This window comes from Electrophorus electricus, chromosome 13, assembly GCF_041902795.1.
Source record: "Electrophorus electricus isolate QZ-2024a chromosome 13, ASM4190279v1, whole genome shotgun sequence".
NCBI classification, from domain to species: domain Eukaryota; kingdom Metazoa; phylum Chordata; class Actinopteri; order Gymnotiformes; family Gymnotidae; genus Electrophorus; species Electrophorus electricus.
Window position 1 is genome coordinate 13,215,001 of NC_137509.1, and position 20,000 is coordinate 13,235,000.

Sequence of the window (20,000 nt, forward strand, 5' to 3'; positions counted from 1 at the left end):
AACTTCTCTATGTCAGAAATGCCGTCTCAGCCGTACTACCACGACCTGAACTCGGTCAGCTTGCACCGGCAGCTCTCCTCCCCTCCTGGCAGGTGGGCAATGTGAACCGCCTCCAACTACACACACACACACACACACACACACACACACACACACACACACACACACACACACACACACGCGCGCGCGCCGCACCGACAAAGCGCTCATTCCCTGATGTACGTCTGCCGTGCAGTAAGCGGGCCAAGACTATCCCAGAAGACAGCATGGAGACCAGTCCCACGGGACCGGACTTCTACTCCTCGCCCAGTTCACCGGTCAGCCGACCCTGGCATGAGAGAGACCAAGGTGAGAGAGAGAGGTCACTATTTTACACTATTTTAGAGTTAAATTAGCACCGGGTCTCTTCAGCCCCCTTTAGTTCTTTCATGGGCTAAGTCTCCCATTTGAATGCAAAAAATGTTCATCGTCAGTATTTAAAGGTATTAAAGCCGACCCGTGTATGTTAACCTTTAAACCCTCCCCTGATGCTCAAAACCACCCCTCTCTGCCTCGCTATTGGACAGCTTGGAGTCCTGAGATTTTCGACTCCAGATCCCAGTCGAGCGCGGCGTCAATAAACACGTCTTTTTGCCCGCCTAGTCTCCTCCACGCTCTCGTTGAATTCCCAAGTGGCAGCCTCGCACCGCTCGGGAGATCAGTCCCGCGCCGCAGGCGTGTGGTGCCGGCCGAACCCTCCGAGCGCCGTTCCTCAGACACTCAGCAGCAAAGCATCGCCCTCACACACGGAAAGAGAGAGGGAGGGAGGGAGGGAGGGAGAGAGCTGTTTGTTTTTATTCGTGTCGATTTAAACCTCCGATAAGCCCTCTATTCTTGTGTTTTCACTTTTGCGTAGAAAGAAAAACAGAATTGAGCCTCGCCATCTCAAGGCCTGTTAGTGAAACATCAAATAACCTCCCTAAGTGTCAGACACTTACACACACACACACACACACACACACACAGAACAATATCCCATTAAGAGCAAGTCAGAAGCTTTAGGGCTATTTTGCTTGCATTCTGCATAATTTTACAAGGATTGGTGTTGGGTGGGGGGTGTCTGACTTAGCCAGGGTATTTCAGGTATGCGTAGAAAAAGCACTCTGGAACTGCACGTCCCAGTCAAGTTCCGTTGTCGTGTCGACATCTAGGGAGGCTCCTTTCTGCCCAACTTGGTAATTGATTGGCCGTGAGGAGTCGGGGGCGGGGCCAACTTTATTGTGGCATGTGGCAGCACTTGAACGTGACCCGACCCTTTAAATGACCGTTAGGGGTCGCGGCCGGGCTTTGACCCTGGATCTTTAAACATGACACACGACCTAGAGAGCAGAGGGGAACGGCGAAAGGGGGATGTGTTGGAGATGGACAGAGAGAGAGAGAGAAAGAGAGAGAGAGAGAAAGAAAGAAAGAAAGAAAGAAAGAAAGAGAGAGAGAGAGAGAGAGAGAGACAGGAACAGGGACAGAAGGTGGGCAAGACAGATTGATCGAAAGAGCTAGAGGCAGAGCGAGGACGAGAAGAAGACAGAAAACGAGGGAGGTAAAGCAGAGTGGACAGGTGCGGAAGCATGCTTAAACATGTCCCCCGACGACCGACAGGTGGTCGGCGTGAGGGGGAAAGAGGCCAAATGAGGGGGCTGGCCTGGTGGGGCAGGGCCAGGGGTCAGGAGGTTGGGATGAGGTTTAGAGGTTTTAGACTCATTTCCTCGCACCTCCGCCACCGTGGCCGTGACCCTGGCTTCCCACGCTGGACGCCGACGGGACATCCTCCATGTGCTCCTGTCTCCGCTGTCCCCGTCTCACCGTCTCTAAGATGTAACGGAGAGGGGGGAGGAGTCAGGGGAAGGGGAGGGGCCAGGGGGAGGGGAGAGGTTTGTTTTGTAAAGCCGTAAAAAAGAGAGGAGGGCCGATATTGAAGCCATATGAGGCCATGACAGAAGGAGAATGGCTCAGCCAAACCAGCACTCACGTGGACAGAGAGCCCCAACCTCCACACACACACACACACACACACACACACACATTCATTTGTGTTTCCTAAAGTAAACTTTCTGAAATGATCCTGACATTGTTTAGCCTCCTCCCTGACAATTCACAACCCCTCGCTTTCTCTCCCTCTTTAACTCTTATTCCCACTCTCTCGCTCTCGTTTTTTCCTCGCGCTTTCGTTGGCATAGGGCAGCAGTTTTCACTCAGGGAACGGTCTGATAACAAACAGCTGTTTGCAGTGAAAAAAGAGAAAATGAGAATATATCAGTTCTCCCAATCTGTGTTCTTTCCCCAGCCCAAACACACACACACACACACACACACACACACACACACACACACTCAAAAACAAACAAAACTGCTCCTTTGCATTTTCCTTTTCTTTGCTTTTCTTCCTTGTTCTCAGTCCCCTTCTTTGCTGTCATTATCCCTCCTTTCTATTACTCTCCCTTGCCGCCTGTCCACTCTTTCTTTCTCTCACTTATTGTCTCTGTCTCTCTCTCTCTCTCACACACACACACACACACATTCCTGAGGCAGTACAGTCCACCCCTTTTACAGTCTCTACTTTCCCCTCCGCTTTCCCACAAATGCCCGTCCCGTTGCAACAGGTGCAGAGACGAGCTATTATTTGCGAGGACCGCGTACTATCGCGAGGCTCCGTGCGCTCACCGAGAGCACCGAGCCTACGTCCAGTCAGCTAACGTTAGCCCGAGGGTCTGAGGTGGTTAAACATCTACATGCGTTGTATAAAGCTATTGATTTCTTTAGAAAAGAAAAAAAACCAGGTCATTTGGACTTGGCCAAACCTTAGCGTTAATAGATTTGTTCTTATGAACTCTGGGGGCTTTTTCAGGAACTTCTGATCTGCTACGGTAATAAGCTCGATCCATCAGACCCTTCTGTTGCCCGTTTCTTCATGTGCTATGTAGAGTTTAGACCCCCCCACACACACACACACACATACACATACGTGCATATAGAGGAATAGTCCTATAGTCTAGTCTTTTGTCTTCATGTAGCCAAGATAATCATCTTTCTATAGTCACCAGAGACGGGGACAAAGGTTACGGACACACCGACACTGAACGACTAACTGTTAGTTCACCATATCATATGTCATATATATCATATATCATATAACATATAGTTCACCACCAGCTGGCGTCTGTTGTCGTCTGTGTGTATTTACACTCGAACACACCAGAGTGCAGCTGACGAACGGCACGCACGCCCACTCTGTGCCTGCGCAAAAGAGAATAACTCAAAAGAGAATTATCTCAAAAGAAAACGGTTGCTTCCCAAAGGTGCCAGCTTTTTAGTTCTGAGTGACTCCCTCCGGTTCTGGAGCTCCGGGTGTCCATAACACTACACACGGTAACGGCAAACGTTCCTCCTGTTTCCTAAAGAGCGCAACACAACTACTTTAAGCGTAGCAAAATATAACGTTAACCCAGCGCACCGTCTCCGTAGATCAAGCCACATGGCGACAAGCAACAACAACAAAAAAACCTTTGCAGTTTGTGTCTACGTTCTCTCATTTCCAGTCTAATTTAAAATAAACTTGAGAAATGACCCCACGGCCGACCGCCAATTCAACACGCGTAATCGGCCAAAACTGCTCTAACAAGCAAGCGACCGACCGCTGATAGCTGCTTCAGCACCTTCCTAGAAGAATGTACGAAATGGTTTACGTAAGCGTGTACGTGTGTGCGTGCAAGCCACGCCCACGATGCACCACACCCTTGCAACACAATCACGAAGGGCAGATTCAGCTCGAAGCGGCGTTTGTCCCGAAACGCGGACCCCTCCGGAACCCAGATTCCGGCCTGCTGCCTCCTGGTTTGGGGTCGCTGTGCTAAATGTCCACCTCTGCACATCTGTCCTGCAGCGGAAATGTCCTCCCCCACCATGAAGAAGACGGAGAAGCCGCTCTTTAGCCCCACCTCTCCGCAGGACCCCTCCCCTCGCCTGAGCACCTTCCCACAGCACCACCACCCAGGCCTGACCAGCGTGGGACACAGCGGTACGTCCCACCGGACCGAACACCTTGCCCCAGACGTTCGATCACTGCATGCACAAGGGAAAGAGAAAAACCTGAGAAACCACTATAGCCGATTTAGGTGCGCTCTGTGACGCGCGCGTATGTGTGTGTGTGTGTGTGTGTGTGTGTGTGTGTGTGTTCGTGCAGTGATCTCCACCAGGAGTCCTCCGCCCCACTCCCCGCTGCAGTTTTCTGCCCCTGCCATCCTGCCCCCTGCCCCCTCATCGTACTTCTCCCACCCCACCATCCGCTACCCTCCCCACCTCAACCCGCCCGACTCGCTCAAGAACTATGTGCAGCCTTACGACCCGTCCAGCCCCCAGAGTAGCCAGGTGAGTAGAGCGCACAGCCCCACACACACATGCACAAAAGCCCTACTGAAATAGCATGCAACAGCATGTTAAATGCACAGAAGCATGCTGTTTCACCCCGCAGTAGTGTGTGTTTCATAGATTTACAAGCTCACACCGAATCCTTTTCTACAGCTGCTCTTTAAAACGGGGCGAGACAATCGTTTCTCTAGAGCACTTCCATTAAACACTGTCAAACAACTTTGTTTGGGATTTTTCAAGCTTGGTCCGCTCTCGGTCTTTTCTTCGATCGCTCTGCATTCACTTTTTTCCCTACCAAGTCAATCTCCAGTTTGATTAACGGGACACGCTGCGTCGATGCGGTAACCGACCCAGTTCAGCTAATGAGCGCAGAAAATCATTAGTGGTTTGATCCGTCGGCGCCTCAGCCCCGTCAGCTCTGAGCCGAAGGCCTCTTCATCGCCGCGGCGACCGCGTTTACCAGCTCGGGTAGCAGCAAAAACTAGTCAATAAACACTCCATCCAGGCTAACCGCTGCACGTTGGCTCCAGCACACGTGCTTTCAATGTGGACTCAGGCCCGGGACGCTAGCGGCTGGCAGCGCACTCGCCAGATTCAAAGCGGCGTGACGCAGCGAATAAACGCAAACGGCGTAGCTCTGAAAAGCACGGCAACTTTGCTTGATTTTATTTGCATTCCAACTTTTTTGTAACAGAAGCCGTATTGCTGCATTTAAACAGAGTGCAGCGGCTCGCGAATTTCAGAGCAAAACCCGGCCGAAACTTTTAACGGCCTGTTTAAAGGCCTCTCCGGCTATTGTTTGCGCGCGTTAACCGGCCGGAGTGGGTTGGTTTGTTTCTGAGAGTGGAGGTGGTGGGGTGGGGTGGGCCGTCTCCGGCCTGCTGCAGTCACGCTGAGAGTGACTCCTCCTCTCCCAGGCCTGATTGATGGCTTCTCGGTGAGTCTGAAATAACTGCTTCTTTCTTCCTGCATGCCAAGACGGCCAAGCTGCTCCACTCATCTTAATTAGCTCCACAAAATCCCTTGCAAAAAAAAAAGGAAAAAAGCAGCCGATTTCTCCAAACATTTTCTTAGGGGGCGAAATTTATACTCCCCGCTTTCTGCGTGACAGCGTCGACGCTTGACGGCTGCCTTTTTATCCGCCTCTGAGTGCAAATTAATTTTGATAGCCCCGTTTTATGACACTCGAAACAAGAGAAGGTGTGGAAAGTGAAAAGGCTTTGATTAATCCAGCGCCGTAAATCCGTTAAAGGCGTCCGCTTTGGCCCGCCCAGGCCCGGCTCCGGGAGAGGTCGGAGTCGGAGCTCACCGCGGACCCGGTCCGTCGTGGGCGCCGGGCCACGCGGCGTCCACAAAGCTCTGATACTCTGGCTTTTGGTTCATAGTCTCTCAAAAGCAGAAATAACAGCCTCATAGAAACCTGAGGCTCTGTCCCTCCCTGTGTGAGTGGGGGGAGGGGGGGGAGGATATTGCCTAAACTCCTAAATAAATAAACTTATTAGGCTTAGATGTGATGGAGAGATAGTGGTCCTCTTCTGAATGAACTGGACTATGGGATACAGCGTGATACACTGGACAATGCAACCCCCCCCCCCCCCCCCCAAGTGTATTGCCGGTTTTATATCCGTGCGGATCGCATCATAAAGAAGAAAAGCCCTCGGAGATGTGACGAGGCGGAGTGCATGGGGACCGTTACTCGGGAGAACGCGGTGGGAACGATAAAGGTCGTAAATATTTGCCGTTGCCGGGGTCCGGCACCCGGCAGGGGGAGATCGCTCGGCAAATAACATGCGGCATATAATGGGGTGGACGGGGGCCAGGATGTTTTTCTGCTTGCTTTAACGCAGATTATATTACACCCTAATTAAACATTCTATTCACATGGGGGAACCCTGCAGACACCATTCTCCTTCATAAAGGGCCTGACTGAGGTTTGAACTTAGGGCCCCAAAAGTGAATTCTGCAGCGTCTGTCTCCAGCAGTTAAGAGTCTGTGTCTCTCCCTCCCTGCGTGTCTCTCCCTCCCTGCGTGTCTCTCCCTCCCTGCGTGTCTCTCTCTCTCTCTCTCTCTCTCTCTCTCTCTCTCTCTCTCTCTCTCTCTCTCTCTCTCTCTCTCTCTCTCTCTCTCTCTCTCTCTCTCTCTCTCTCTCTCTCTCTCTCTCACATCGTCCGCGAAAACTGATTGTACTGTCGATAAGTCAGGTACGGAACAGAATGTTAACGTGATTTTCTGTTCAGTGCTTTTGTGTACTTTTTGGTGTTCATAATGCTTGTACAGAATTATCCGCTGACTTACTCTCTCTGTGTGTGTGCGTGCTTGCGCGTGCTTGCGTGCGTGCGTACCTGGGCACTCTCGTGCATGCGCGACACAGCCGAACAGCAGCGGCCAGGTCGTGGGGAAGGTTCCAGGCCACTTCACGCCAGTGCTCACTCCGTCTCCCCACCACGGGGCGGTGAGACCGGTCTCTCTCTCCATGCCCGACACCAAGCCGATCACCACCTCTGCAGAGGGTGAGTGTTCGGGAGACCTCCCGCACACAAACGCGCGTGGAAACCGCGTGAGCCCTCATTTGGACTGAACGTGCTTGCACCATTGCTAATTTGTGTGTGTGTGTGTGTGTGTGTGTGTCTGTGTGTGTGTGTGTGTGTCTGTGTGTGTGTGTGTGTGTGTGTCTGTGTGTGTGTGTGTGTGTGTGTGTGGGTGGGTGGGTGGGTGGGTGGGCCTTCAGGTTATTCAGCCCCTGGAACCCCTACTGCTAACCGTTTTGTGGGACTGAGCCCTAGAGACCCAGCCTTCCTCCACCAGCAACAGGTGAGATGCGGCTTGAGACAGTCTCCTTGTTCCCTTTCTCTGTTTCTCTCTCTCTCTCTCTCTCTCTCTCTCTCTCTCTCTCTCTCTCTCTCTCTCTCTCTCTCTCTCTCCCTCTCTCTCTCTCTGCCTTTCCAAATTCCCACCCGGCCGTTCAGCTCTCACCACAGGTGGCACAACAGGCAGAGTTGCTCTCTGTCTTTCGCTCTCTCTCTTTTTCATCTCTCTCTCTCCCTCCAATTTTTCCGTCTAGCACCACTGTTAAGAATAAGCGAGGAGCTCAGTCTGACTTGAGGCCATTTCTCCACACTGAAATGTATTTTCCGTTGCTTACCGAACAAACCCAAGTAGCACACACTGTGACCAGGTGGGCCTGCCGTAGTTCACAGACTCCTCTCTGGTTTCCACGGTTGCTAAGACATTGCCTCCAATTACCCTGTAACCATGGCGACCCACAGACCCTTTAAGGCCATTCCAAAAGTGGGCTAGCATCATTGTCTTGGGGAGAGAGAGAGCATTAGTTCAAATCCCCATAGACAGTATCTTTTTTTTTTTTTTTTTTGTTCCTGCCAACGGTTCAGACTGACTAACAACTTCAGTCTAAAATTCACTTTAAACTTGACGTAACCCCGAATAAACGGGGACAGATTGCTTGGCATGTGATTAGCATGACAGCATAATAAGACAAACTGCTAAACAGAACAGCAGTTTCATATTTTGTTTTTAAGTGTGTAATATAGGAAAGTGTTTTGGTTTTTTTTTTTTAGCATTTTTTGCACATGATTCTTGTGGCATTGCTGGTGTTCTACTTTAATGGATTTAGATCTGAGAGTTTGTTTGGCTTCAACGTACTCCCTCAAGGCTTCTGTCAAAATTGAATTTTGCCGTATACTGTGATTGTGTTACAGTGGCTAGTATTGTCTCGGAATGGACAAATGTGGAGTTCACAGAAAAAGCTTCAATAAAATGACCTTTCTGACAGAAGACTGTTATGAAACTAGAGATCATGTGTCTGAGATCGCGAAACTAGAGATCTACAGATCTAGTGAGAAACTAGAGATCGTGTCTGTATGCGTGTCTATGCATGTTAGCGGATATTTGTGTGTGTGTGTGTGTGTGTGTGTGTGTGTGTGTGTGTGTGTGTGTGTGTGTGTGTGTGTGTGTGCGTGTGCGTGCGTGTACGCGTGTTTGCTTGTGTTTTTGCGTGCGTGTGTTTGCGTGCATGTTTGCCTTTGTGTGTTTGCATGTGCTGCGCGCCTGTGTGTGTGTGTGTGTGTGTGTGTGTGTGTGTGTGTGTGTGTGTGTGTGTGTGTGTGTGTGGCAGCAGTCCTGCGCAGTCGGAATGGTCTGGTCCAAGGCCAGCGTGTTCCACCCTCCTCTAATTGAATTCATCTGCACGCGGCTTCATAATAATTAGTGGTTTTCTCCTGCCCTGCTCCTGAGCTGCAGGGATGGCAAGCCTTCTCTTTTACTGCACTCTGGTTTGGCAGCACTGGACGAGGGCTGAGAAATGTGCATCTCTATGCCAGCACGGGCTCACCAGGCTCGCGGCTTTCTCTTTTAAAGAGAAAGAGACCCACCTCGTTCGGCTAACACATTTCTTTCCATATCCTGGCCCAAGGAGGCCGGGTGCTAAGACGCTCAAATTCTCACGCGGCTTAAATTCCCACATGGTTTGAATTCTCGCGCGGCTCCGAGCGTGACAGACGCATGAATCCGCCGCGGGCGGCGGGAACGGAAAGGCGGGCTTTCGTGCGCCTGCCGGGTGGCTACGTTTTTTGGGGGGGGGTTTTCCGAGCTCGGGAACGTCCGGCGCGATGGTACCCGCGGATCGTTAGGGGGAGCGCGAGAGGCGCGGGGAGACGCGGCCGTACAAACGGACGCTGTCGCCGCGCTGCCATCGGACGGCTCCGCCGCTGCTTGGCCACGTGCTTGCCGCCTTTTGTTTCGGCCGTGGCGCGCAGGACGAGGGGACGGGTCGTAACAGACGGGGTGATATATCGGCCATCCATCATGCTTATATAAGCCTGGGCCTTTGTACTTTTGGCACCATGATTTTTGTACTAGGGGTAGGATCACCCATGAGCCTGTAGCTGCTGTGCCCCGTGGCAGAGTAAATAACGAGTTCGTCACGCAGTCGTTTTTACGCGGGGCGATTTATCACGCTGTATTACGAGTTGTATTGACACCTGCGCCTCCCCCGGCGGGTCTTTGTCGGACGCGCGGCGCAACACCCAGGGCCGTATGGATTACAGGCGTCGCCGTGGCGTCTCCTTACAGAGCCGCACGGCCGGCTCGTCCCAGCATGCCGCGGGGCTGGGAGCTCCCCGTAGCCCCGTGGAGCCGTCTGCAATCTGAGAGCAGTCGTCTAGACTCCAGACGCTCCACGCGGCCCGCGTGCTGGGGCCCGGGCTCCTCTCCCTCTGTCTTCTTTCGCTCCCCGTCGGCCTCATGCCACCACTTCTGTTTACGCTCCTTTTCATCTCCTGCTCCGTGTCCTTTGTCTTTCGGCTTCTGTCTCCCTCGCGCGCTCTTCCTCTTTCCGTATCACGTCTCGCTTTCTGCTCTCTCCCTTTTTTCTTTCTGTCTTCCCTTTGCCTGACCCTGCCGCGCTCCCGATCGCCGCACGGACGGAAGCGTACAGGTTTTTCCAACGCCCCGTTCCGATCCCAATCGGTGGGAAGACGAGAGCTAATCTAAACGGAAAGCATCCTCTCCGTAATCGCCGTAGCTTGTTAGCCGTGTATGAGCCCCACCCTGTGGCGGCGGCGGCGAGACGCGTTGGGTCATCGATCGCCGCTCGCATTTCGCCACTCGAGGTCCGCCGTTTCATCCGCGCCTCATGACCGCTCAAACTTGTCGGCATCACAGCACGTGACGCACAACACGCCGGGCGCATGTACGCGAGACGTGGCCATGTGGAAGGAGCTGCCCCGGGCCTGCGGTAGTTAGGGACGACGGACGGTTTCCTCGGCTGATCCCGGACAGCAGAGGCGCTCGAGAGCGCAGCTTACGTAATCCACCCAGAGGGCATGACCTCTGCACGACAACGTGGAAGATGCTGTTTTTGGTGCCGTTGTACGCGAGCTAACGTAAGGAGCTGTTATGGCAAGCCTCGTAAAGCGTCTGACGAGCATCTGACAAATTCCCCTCAAAAGGCGTGCTGTCGTGTGTCGAGTGGCCCGGCGTAACTGTGCTCCGGGACCCGATTAACATTTGCACGGCTGGTTTAACTGTACAAGCACGGCCGGGCAGGTTGAGCGAACACACGGAGAGCCGGGCAGATGGTCAGAGTGTCTGAGTGTTACAATGGCATTGTTGTTCAGCCTGGCCCTGTGGAACTCGCTTCTAACCCATACACACTTGGGAAAGTGACAGATGAATTCACACATGTAAGCACACGCGCACACACACACAAACGATCACACACTCACACATACACACAGACACACACGTACACAGAGACGCACAGAAACACCTGCTCCAGAATGAGGCTCCAGCTTAAAGTGTTTGAGAAAACACCAGTGAGGCGAAGATTTCATTAGCCATTCTCCCTTGAGGGTCTCTCCCCCTCTTTTTCTTTACTCTCTTTCTCTCTCTCTCTCTCTCTCTCTCTCTCTCTCTCTCTCTCTCTCTCGCTCTCTCTCTCTCTCTCTCTCTCTCTCCTCCATTCCCGAGAGAAAGCCTCAGCCTCACTTCTGGGACCCGTCACTGATCAAAACCCCATTTGGCATTATCCAACGCTAGCGCGGCTAGCCTGGGCACACACAGCTGTCCGCCAGCAGCACCTTGACTAAGGCCCGGGCGCCTCCGTGAGCAACCTCCGCCGTGATCCCCCTCCGCTGTGCACAGATGGTACCCGGATCCCTGCAAACCTCGCGAGCCCACGAGCGCTCCTGGGGACTCTGCTAGCGGCAGGCGGCTAATTGCTAACCCCCGAGCCGCGCTGTTCGGGTCACGTCGTTGTTATTTACACGATGCCGGCGTATCAGGTGACATTTGGACAAGCTGCACGCAACCCCCCCTCACCCCTGCAAGTAAGATAAGCCTCCACGCGGCGTAGGTTCAACGCTGCCGCATGTGAAGAAGCCAAATTTCATCTCGCACGTGTGGAAGGATAGAAAGGAGCCTCGAAAATGCACGTTTTGTGTGTTTCGTCGAGCGTCCCCTGGGAACATCAGGTGTTATCTCGGTAATGACAGGTCCCTTGTATTGTTTTCTCGGTAATTGACGAGAACGGCGTTTTGCAGGACTATTCTAGAAAAGGCTCCAAGTGAACTTCCTTGCTGTTTTTCTTGGCTTGTGGCCTTGAACCTCACTTTAGTCATGAACACTAATCAACACATGAATGGTTCCATTTCACCACATATTGTGTGTGTGTTTTTTTTGTGCGTGCATGTGCATGCGTGCGTGTGCGTGCGTGCGTGTGCGTGTGTGTGCGTGCGTGCGTGCGTGTGCGTGCGTGTGTGTGCGTGCGTGTGTGTGCGTGCGTGTGTGTGCGTGTGTGTGTGTGTGTGTGTGTGTGTGGGTGGGTGGGTGGTGGTTTGACCAAAACAGGACTAAGGAATACATGCCTCTGAAACACTGTGATAGCTGACCTCCACTTCGCCCCCAAAGCCATTGTTTTCTGGCCTTAGCTCCAGCACACACACACACACACACACACACACACATATTTTCTGTGGAAATAAAGCTGGCAGTCACACTGATAGAGGTGGATATCCGCAAACAGTGTGAAACGGAATCGCCCGAGACGTGGAAAAATGCCTCCAATAGCATCATGAACTTCATTACAATTTAAAGTTTGAGTTCTATCCTCTATATATTTCAGCATGGTTCCCGGGCAACCACTCTGTCCCAGCACCACTACCACAGCAGGGTCGACGAGACGCAAAACTGGTCTCTCTCGCTGTATCTCCCAGCATCTCCAGTATACTGTACATATGATTTATACTGGCGCCAGCCATAACCACGCCTCCGAGCCAGCAGTAAAATTGCAATAAGTTCCTGTTCGACGCTAGTGAATCCGCTCCGCCTCCTAATTTATGTGCCTCTCATTTGGAGAAATGGATATTTTAGCCACCCGAGTCTCTGAGGGTCGCCGCCAAAGCATCTTGGAAGTAAATATAGAAAATCGTTTATTCACCTCCTTAGATTTATCGCACTCAATACGGATTCCGGTCCGGGAACGGTACAGGTGCTTTTCCAAAAATGGTCGGCGTGCTCCCGAGCAGAGCGTAAACGCCGTCCAATCCTGTCCCGCGTATGGGCGTGTCGCCGCCTGGCTTGCGGTAGAGATGCGCGTGTGCACGACTCGGTTCCGTGCCTTCAAAAAGCGCCGTTTTAGTGGACAGCACAACAACAAGAACAAACAAAAACCATTTTTAAATGGTAGACAGCGACAGCACCACCCAAAGCTGCCCTCACGGAGCACGGCTGCGGCTCTGTCGCCCCGTCTACCTAGAGTGGTAGCTTAGAAGACAAAGCGCACGCAGCAGATGGAATGCATGGCCCCGGGTCCCGCGCGCAGGCGTTCCCGGCCCAGATGAGCGGCGTGCGTGTAACCCGGCCCCTAGTTTTGTAAACTAACTTCTTCTTTTGCTTCCAGGACAGTTACAGATTGCCCCACTAATGCTGCATGACATACATAATGTTTGTTTGGTTTTTTTCTTTTTTTTTTTTGTGCATTTACATTTTTCAGGCATTTGGTCCAAGACTCTGGTTAATGTTTGACTACGCCCAATTGTGAAAAAGACAATTGAGATATATTATAATTCAGCACTAAACATAAACTCTGGTCCAGGTTATGACCTGATGACGCAATTTTAATGTAAGCATAATTTGACAGGAAGTCGCCTAGTGGATGGTATTTTAAAAGAGCCAACGTAATATGGAAAGCAAACTAAAGATAAGAATGTGTGTGTAGTTCAGGGCCCAGACATGCCCTGGCCTTGTTGCATGCTAAATGTGTGTGTGTGTTAGTACAGTTGTGCTGGCCCCGTTGTCTGACTGAGAGGTGTTTGATTGACAGCTGAGGATTTGTGACTGGCCCGTGAATCAAAACATCAGGTCTTATGGCTCAGAGGAGACTTTGGGGATTTCTTGGCAAAGGTAAACGTTTCCATTATTTTCAACCCACCTCTCCATCAAGTCTCTCCTGTGTTGTTGTTGGTTTTGTTTATTTCATACTTTCTTGCTTTATTTATTTATTTAGCAACCTGTGTTTGTAGTAGTGCAATACTGTCCATGCCCTTCCCAAAATTCTTTGTCTTATTGTATTTTTACACAAAAATTGATAGAAATAGAAATACTTTTAGCTTTTTTTTTTGTTTTTTTTGAATGAGCGGTTTTGCATACACACATCCACATCCTTCGAGCCATCTTTCACACGTCGAAAGTCCCTCTGTCGCCGTAACGTGATTTTCAACAGGAAGTGAGACATTTGTTCCCGGCTTGCATTTCGCCGTCTCGTTGTGACCCATGCTGCTAAATGTCATGTTCTAGCGCCGATGGCTGTAGCTATTGCAGCAGCGTGGCGCATTCGGGATGGTTGACGCTTCTCCAGCACGTGACAACCCTTACACTGAACAGAACTTCCAGAGGTATTACGATCACAGTCACAGCAGGAAAATGCATCCGAGCCATCGGCAGGCTTTGTTAACTCGTCGCCTTGTACTTATGGCCCGGCGGAAAGTCACCTCTGAGAAGTCTCTCGCTAAACAGGGCCGATAAGACTTGGATAAATGTTTAATGTTGATCTTGACGTTCGGTTACAGGTCTTATCTTCAGGACAGGAAAAGGGGTGGGTGTTGTTTTAAAGAGGTAAAGGCACCATGACTGAGCAGTTCTGCTCAGGAGCCGAACGCGGCTCATTCCCTCTGGAGAAGTGCCCGCTTCGAGCAGCAAGAACCGGGCGCCTGGAGACGTGACTCGAATATTTCCGCCAACCTGGCGCTTTAAAGCGGCACCTTTCGAACACCGGGTGTAGGTGCGTGCATGTAGGGGTGTGTAACAGCTACCCCCAAACCCCCCCCCGGTGTGTTTTTCTTTGGTGATTAAACCTTTGGAATGATGGTCTGGAATTCCGAAAAAAAACAAGCTTCTAGTGAAATTCCTGTGTATGAAGGCGTTGATGGTTAATGGTTGTTTCCCTGGGGCGTAAAGAGTAATAGAGCCCATTACTAATAGGAAATAGCAGAACTCCAGTCCCACTCACTCATTAGGCTTAGCAAAGTCCGCGTATTCCTAAAGGTCAGCTTTCTTCAGCAGTTGTTCATGAGACCTTCCTCTCAGCTCAGTCAAACATATAGTACTTCAGTAATTAATGGTATCAAAGTGTCATATTATTTTTAAAGTAAAGTATGATGTTTGTTAATATTTTGATCCTTCTGTTGCTTAGATAAAGGCTGTTAGAAAAGATAAATGGATTTTTAAAAATCTTTATTATTAATATTATTAGTCTGTATCTCTATTGATCTACTTTGCCCCAACACAAATAAATGTACATTTATGTACTTTGAACTTTATTTATTTATTCACATATTTACCTCTATAATACCGTTAGGATTTCATTGCCTCACTTGCACATTAACTATTTCTGTAGACATCATAAGAGCTTATGAAATTATATAGTACAGTCGGAGTATAGTCAGTACAGCTGTTTAGTACAGTCCTGGTGGTAATTAGCACTGGTGGTAACGTGATCGCTAGCATAGTTTCTGGGATAGATTACTCAATTACTGTGATTAGTATCAGCTGCCGTTCTTCTCTCATTTTTAAAAAAAATTGTACGTTTTACCGTGTATTCATCATCGTATCAGAGTACGGTAAGGTAGGTACGTGCGTGTGTGTGAGTTCTACAAGTGTAATTTGCATTAGTTAGCTGAGGCTTTTCAAAAAAGCTGGGGTGGCTAACGTAGTGTGGGATTTTGTGTACTGAAGCACCCTTCTGCCTCTGCTATATCTACCTCATTCTTGTTAGAACTGTCCTTCGGAAATCCTTACTCCTGTGTCTGATGTTCACAGGTGGAGTTGTAATGCCCGTGCCTGGTTGTAAACGTGTGTCTGTGCAGACACACGTCCTGGAACGCTGGCCAGAGTTGGGGTTGTTCTCTCTGGAGGAGTGAACTCTCCTCCATGTCTCACCCCATCTCGACGTCTGTCTGTTAGCCGGTCGCCCGTCCCCCCCAAAATTCCATTTCTCTCTCTGTTCTCTGAGTCTCTGTTTCTCTCTGCCACTCAATCTGAGATCCCTCTCTCTCTCTCGGAAAAGCCTTGCTCAGCAGTTCCTCTCAGCATTTACTTTGCGGTGAGGCAGAGCTACACCAAGCATGCTCAGGCTTCCTCTGTGGTCGCTGGGGTTACGGGGCCCCTTTCACCCCCCCCCCCCCCCCCCCCCCGCCTTTATTATTCGCCCTCCTAAAATGCAGCGGAGATGCGGGGCGGGTGGGGGATTTGGAGGTGTGCTCCATCATCGCCTTTGCCTTTTTTAATCAACGTTTAACACCGAACACCCGATTCGGATTGCACAAAACTGCCCTAGCAGGGACCCCGAGATTAATTTTTAACCCTCTTGTGACAAGGAACGGTTTGACCAATGCCGACTAACGCGGTTTGGGAGGTGGGGACGCGGTTAATCAGGCCACTGTATGCAAATGCAATTTGTTGCCTGCCTGCGCACGGCCGTTCGGCAGCAAAGGGCCGCAGCATGCCGGCGCAAGGCTCCGCCCAAATCGAATTGTAGTCGGCCTTTCGCTCGGCACCGTCCAGCAGGGAACAGGGCTCAGCAATCCATTAAGATGCCATCAGATAATCTAATTTAGGTGCCGCTCCCCGGACGAGGCCCGTAAGATGGGAGCCAGGCAAGCGGGCTAGATGCAGATTGGGCGACGCGGGCGCGAGCAAGCGCTTAGCGACCAGGGCAGCGCAACAGTGGCGAATTCGATAAAGCAGCTCGAGCATGAGGAAAGTCCCCCCCCCCCCCCGTTCTCACTTTTGGATGGGAGCCGTCGCATCTTAAGCCGTCTGGTATCCAGGGGAAACCAGACACCGGGTCACGCCAGGGCGAACTCGAAGTCGTTAAGGAAGGGCGGGGCACCCCGTGAGCACCGGAAGACGACACCGAAGGCGCTCCGGGCCAAAGTGCCAGCGCTCAGGGCGGCGGGCACACGGGAGCGCGGAGGGGCCGAGGGCCACGCACACTGCTCTGGAAAGTCCTTCATTGTTGATGAGGGCTCCTGTGTTCCTGTGGAGTGGTATGGTAGAGAGAGAGAGAGAGAGAAAGGGATTAAAAAGCTAAAAAAAAATCCCCAAAGCCAAATCGCTGCTGAGTGTTTCCCTCCTCTGTGCCCTCTTTGTTCAGCAAGGTAGGAAAAACTTAATCTCTCATTTCCTGTCAGATGATTTCTGGCAGGCCGGAGAGAGAAAGTGAGGGAGAGGAGGGGACCGCAGGAGGAGGAGGAGAAGGGGGGGTGGAGGGGAGGAAGGAACAGCAGGCCGGACGGTAGAGAGAAGAGAGATCTTACCCAGATAGCCCTGTCCGTGTGATTTCATGACGCACAGCGCTTCACTCTCAGGTCGCCCTGCAGTCTTTCCCCGTCGTTCCCTTTTTCTGTCTCGTTCTTTCTGTTCTCTTAATCTCTCCCTCTTCGCCTTCGTATTCCCACCCCCCACCCCCAGCCTCCCTTTCACTCAGCCTCCATCTCGTGCTTTGTAACGCCCGGGCCGTGTTTGTGGCACCGCAATCATAAACTCTGGCCCTATTGTTTCAAGCACAGCCTGAGCCGCTGCCCCCGGGCTGATTTGTATAAAATGCAGACTGAATCATTAGCCGCATTCACGGCCGCTGTCGGCCGCGTCGCTCCGGGCAGCCCGGGGAAGAATGAAGTCAGTGTTCTGCATCCGCCTGGGTCTCTGTCGCTGTCACCAACAGTCAGCCTTTGGCTCTGCCGTCCCCTCTAGAAAACAAACAAACTCCCAAAGAAAAACTGCCCCCCTCCGCGCGCCAACGCCCCCCCCAACCCCTGGGCTGATCCACTGAAGCTATGCACCTGCGCCTGGTGCTCCCGGGGAAATATCGCCCCGGCTCTTCCCTTTACGGTTGCCGTCCGCTAGGGCCTCACCAACTCTGCCGCTCGCACACCAGCCCTCTTCTCTGTTCTTTCTTTCACGGCGGAGGGTCGGGGGGGGGGGGGGGGGGGGGTTTAAAGAGAGGCCGAAAATAACAAAGGGGTGGCTGTGTGCACCGAGCGCTGTTGAAAGAGCAGGAGCGCCGTCTGTAATCTGCAAGCAGAAAGCGGCGATTGTGTGAGACAGGTATTTAAGAGCGAAACCGGGGGTGAGAGAAAGGAAGGTTTGGGGGGGGATGCGGTTGGGGAGGGGCTTGTGTGCTGGGGGGGAGGACTGGGTTCTGGCCTGCCTAATTATTCGACACATGTACGCGCCTTTCAGAGCCTCGCGGTCCTCCCCGCCAAGGAACAAGGCGGCGTTTGTGCGCTCCGCCGCGTTTGCATTCAGGGCCTGCGCCAACCGACTCTCGCAGCGCTCGGCTGGCGGCGTGTGGCCGGCGCCGATGGGAAAGTGCGGCACACAATCGCTTCCTGGCCAAACCCCGTCGATCGGACAGTGGGTGTCAGGCCCTGGGGAGGCCCTGGGGCTCTGGGGAGTTACAGGAGTCTCCCCCCTCCCCCGCTCATGGAGGTGTGCCTGTTTCAGTGGCCTTCCCGAGCACCCGACGCTATTGGCAAAATGGAGCCCTCTATTGCTGCATCTCTAAGGGGAGCGGTTATGTACCTCTTATCCCTGCTTTGCTCTGATGCTGTGGTGACTTCTGTCAAGTCACGATAGGCGTGCTTGTAATATAATTATTCATATTTGTGCCCAACTCTGAAAGATTTCAATACATTTGTACACAAGGCATTAACAGGTAATAAGCAGTCAAGCTTTTCCTTGATTTCATACTTTTTTAGCAGATTTCATGGTTTCACTATTTTTTCCCGGCATTTTCAAAATACTTGTTTTTCCTGCAAAAGTTTTTCTTTTATTTTAGCATTTTGGATTGAGTAAGGCAACTGACTTTTAAATGATTCTTTGAAACATCATGGTCTATACATCATTTTGTGCAAATACATTTTTTTTTCAGGTATTAGAATTCCTAACATCCGCCCGTATTAAACCGAACTTCTTTCCCTTGTGTGTCCGCAGTCCTGGTACCTGGGCGAGCTTAATTCCATTCCAAGTGTCGAACGGGACTCCGATTCTGCCAACAAATGTCCAGAATTACAGCATAAGCATCATTGGTGAGCCCCTCCTCCAGGCAGAGACAACCAACTGAAGGGGGCGTTCCGAGGGGGGCCGAGCCGAGACTCTGGAGTGACAGGTCCGTGGACAAACCAGCAAGCAGCACTTATACAATCGCCACTGACTTTTGGCCCGCCCACTGAAGGACTTTGGCCTAGAATGGAAAGGTGGGTTGGGTCAAAGCTGGCACGAGCCTCTCCACGCCAGTCAGTCGTTGTGTGAGGAGGTCCCTCAACTGACATACTGTGATATTTACCAGAAAAAGAAAAAGCTTAGATGCCTTAATGTTTTTTTGCATGACATGCTAGTCTCTTGTAGTGTTTCTCTCCTTCGTAAGTCACAATTCCTAGTCTTTTGTTTATGAGCAGGTGTAGAAAGAGAGGCACACAAGGGCTGGCTGGCTGGATATGTTTTTGGAAAACAGGCTCCAATTCTGAGAAACTCATCAAACAATGTTCAACCTATCCATTTAGGGAATTTAATAACCATAGGAACAAACTTCAGCAAATCAGATCCTTCTGTTTTTATTTTACCCTCCAAATTTAATTTCTTCCGTGATCACAAGTCACCTTTTGGTATCTGTAATCTTGTCAATCCTGCGTTTGTATTTCCTTTAAAGGTAAAGGTTAACATTTACTCTTAAGAGTTAAGAACTCTGAAAACTTAGTTTTTGCATTAAGAGAAAAAGACCTGTATTACTAGGTTAGAAAACAACCCCATTGATTTTTTTTGACGTATCCTTTAGAAAGGATTTTCAAAAAAAAGGAAAAAAAAAATCAAAAAAAAAAAATCTCATGAGGCAAGTGCAATTTAAATGATTTTTTACTGAAGGGAAGCTATCACAGTCTGTCTGCCCTAAGACTCTAAAGGTGGGGAGATTAAAATGTTTTAAGTTCATTTGTAAGCCGTAAAAAAACAATTTAAAATTGCATCCTCTAATATGAAAATGGGGAAGAGCTAAGGAAGACCGAGTGATTGACAGCGAACGTTTACCTGAGCAGAACTGAACACAAACTAAACAGCACTTACTTTGAGCCATAGCCATGCTCTTGGGTAGCTTTTGCTAATTTATTTTTCTTTTTTGCTTTCGTGAAAATGACAAACAGAAACTTAAAAAGGTGAAAAGACACAAACACGGCGTGTATAAACTGACTTGGTTTGACGTTTTACCCACCGATCGAGAGTGCGTATTAATTTGGGCCATTAGCTTATAAAGCTACTGTTTACAATGTGATATTACCAGAAACATGAGCAACACAGGCTGGTGAAGTAATTTAAGAGGAGCACGTGTGCGTGTGTGCGTGTGTGTGCGTGTGTCTAAAATCTGCACTCAGTTAAACACTAACCCTGCAGGGTGAGGCTAGGTCTTATGGTGCTTCATTTAAGCCCAATTCGGTGATCCCAAGAGTCGCAGTCCCATAAATCCATAATTGTTAACGGCAGGCCCAATGCCATCACCTCTTCAATCAGATGTACTTATATAACTAATCTTT

At 50.7% G+C, this 20,000-nt stretch overlaps 1 protein-coding gene across 5 annotated transcripts in view; it reads left to right on the forward strand.

The window, feature by feature from the left end:
* Positions 1-20,000, forward strand: part of LOC113577349 (nuclear factor 1 B-type) — an 83,085-nt gene that overhangs the window by 57,431 nt on the left and 5,654 nt on the right. For 4 of the 5 annotated variants that reach the window (XM_027009944.3, XM_027009946.3, XM_027009945.3 and 1 more), the window contains exons 5-12: positions 1-92; positions 236-348; positions 3,917-4,051; positions 4,217-4,401; positions 6,773-6,911; positions 7,130-7,212; positions 13,241-13,320; positions 18,412-20,000. The exon at positions 1-92 is cut by the window's left edge and continues 26 nt beyond it; the exon at positions 18,412-20,000 is cut by the window's right edge and continues 5,654 nt beyond it. In XM_027009944.3, coding sequence (XP_026865745.2) covers positions 1-92; positions 236-348; positions 3,917-4,051; positions 4,217-4,401; positions 6,773-6,911; positions 7,130-7,212; positions 13,241-13,320; positions 18,412-18,541 — 957 coding nt within the window. In that variant the 3' untranslated portion in view covers positions 18,542-20,000. The remainder of the gene's footprint in view (positions 93-235; positions 349-3,916; positions 4,052-4,216; positions 4,402-6,772; positions 6,912-7,129; positions 7,213-13,240; positions 13,321-18,411) is intronic. The other variant, XM_027009947.3, reaches the window with a different exon arrangement.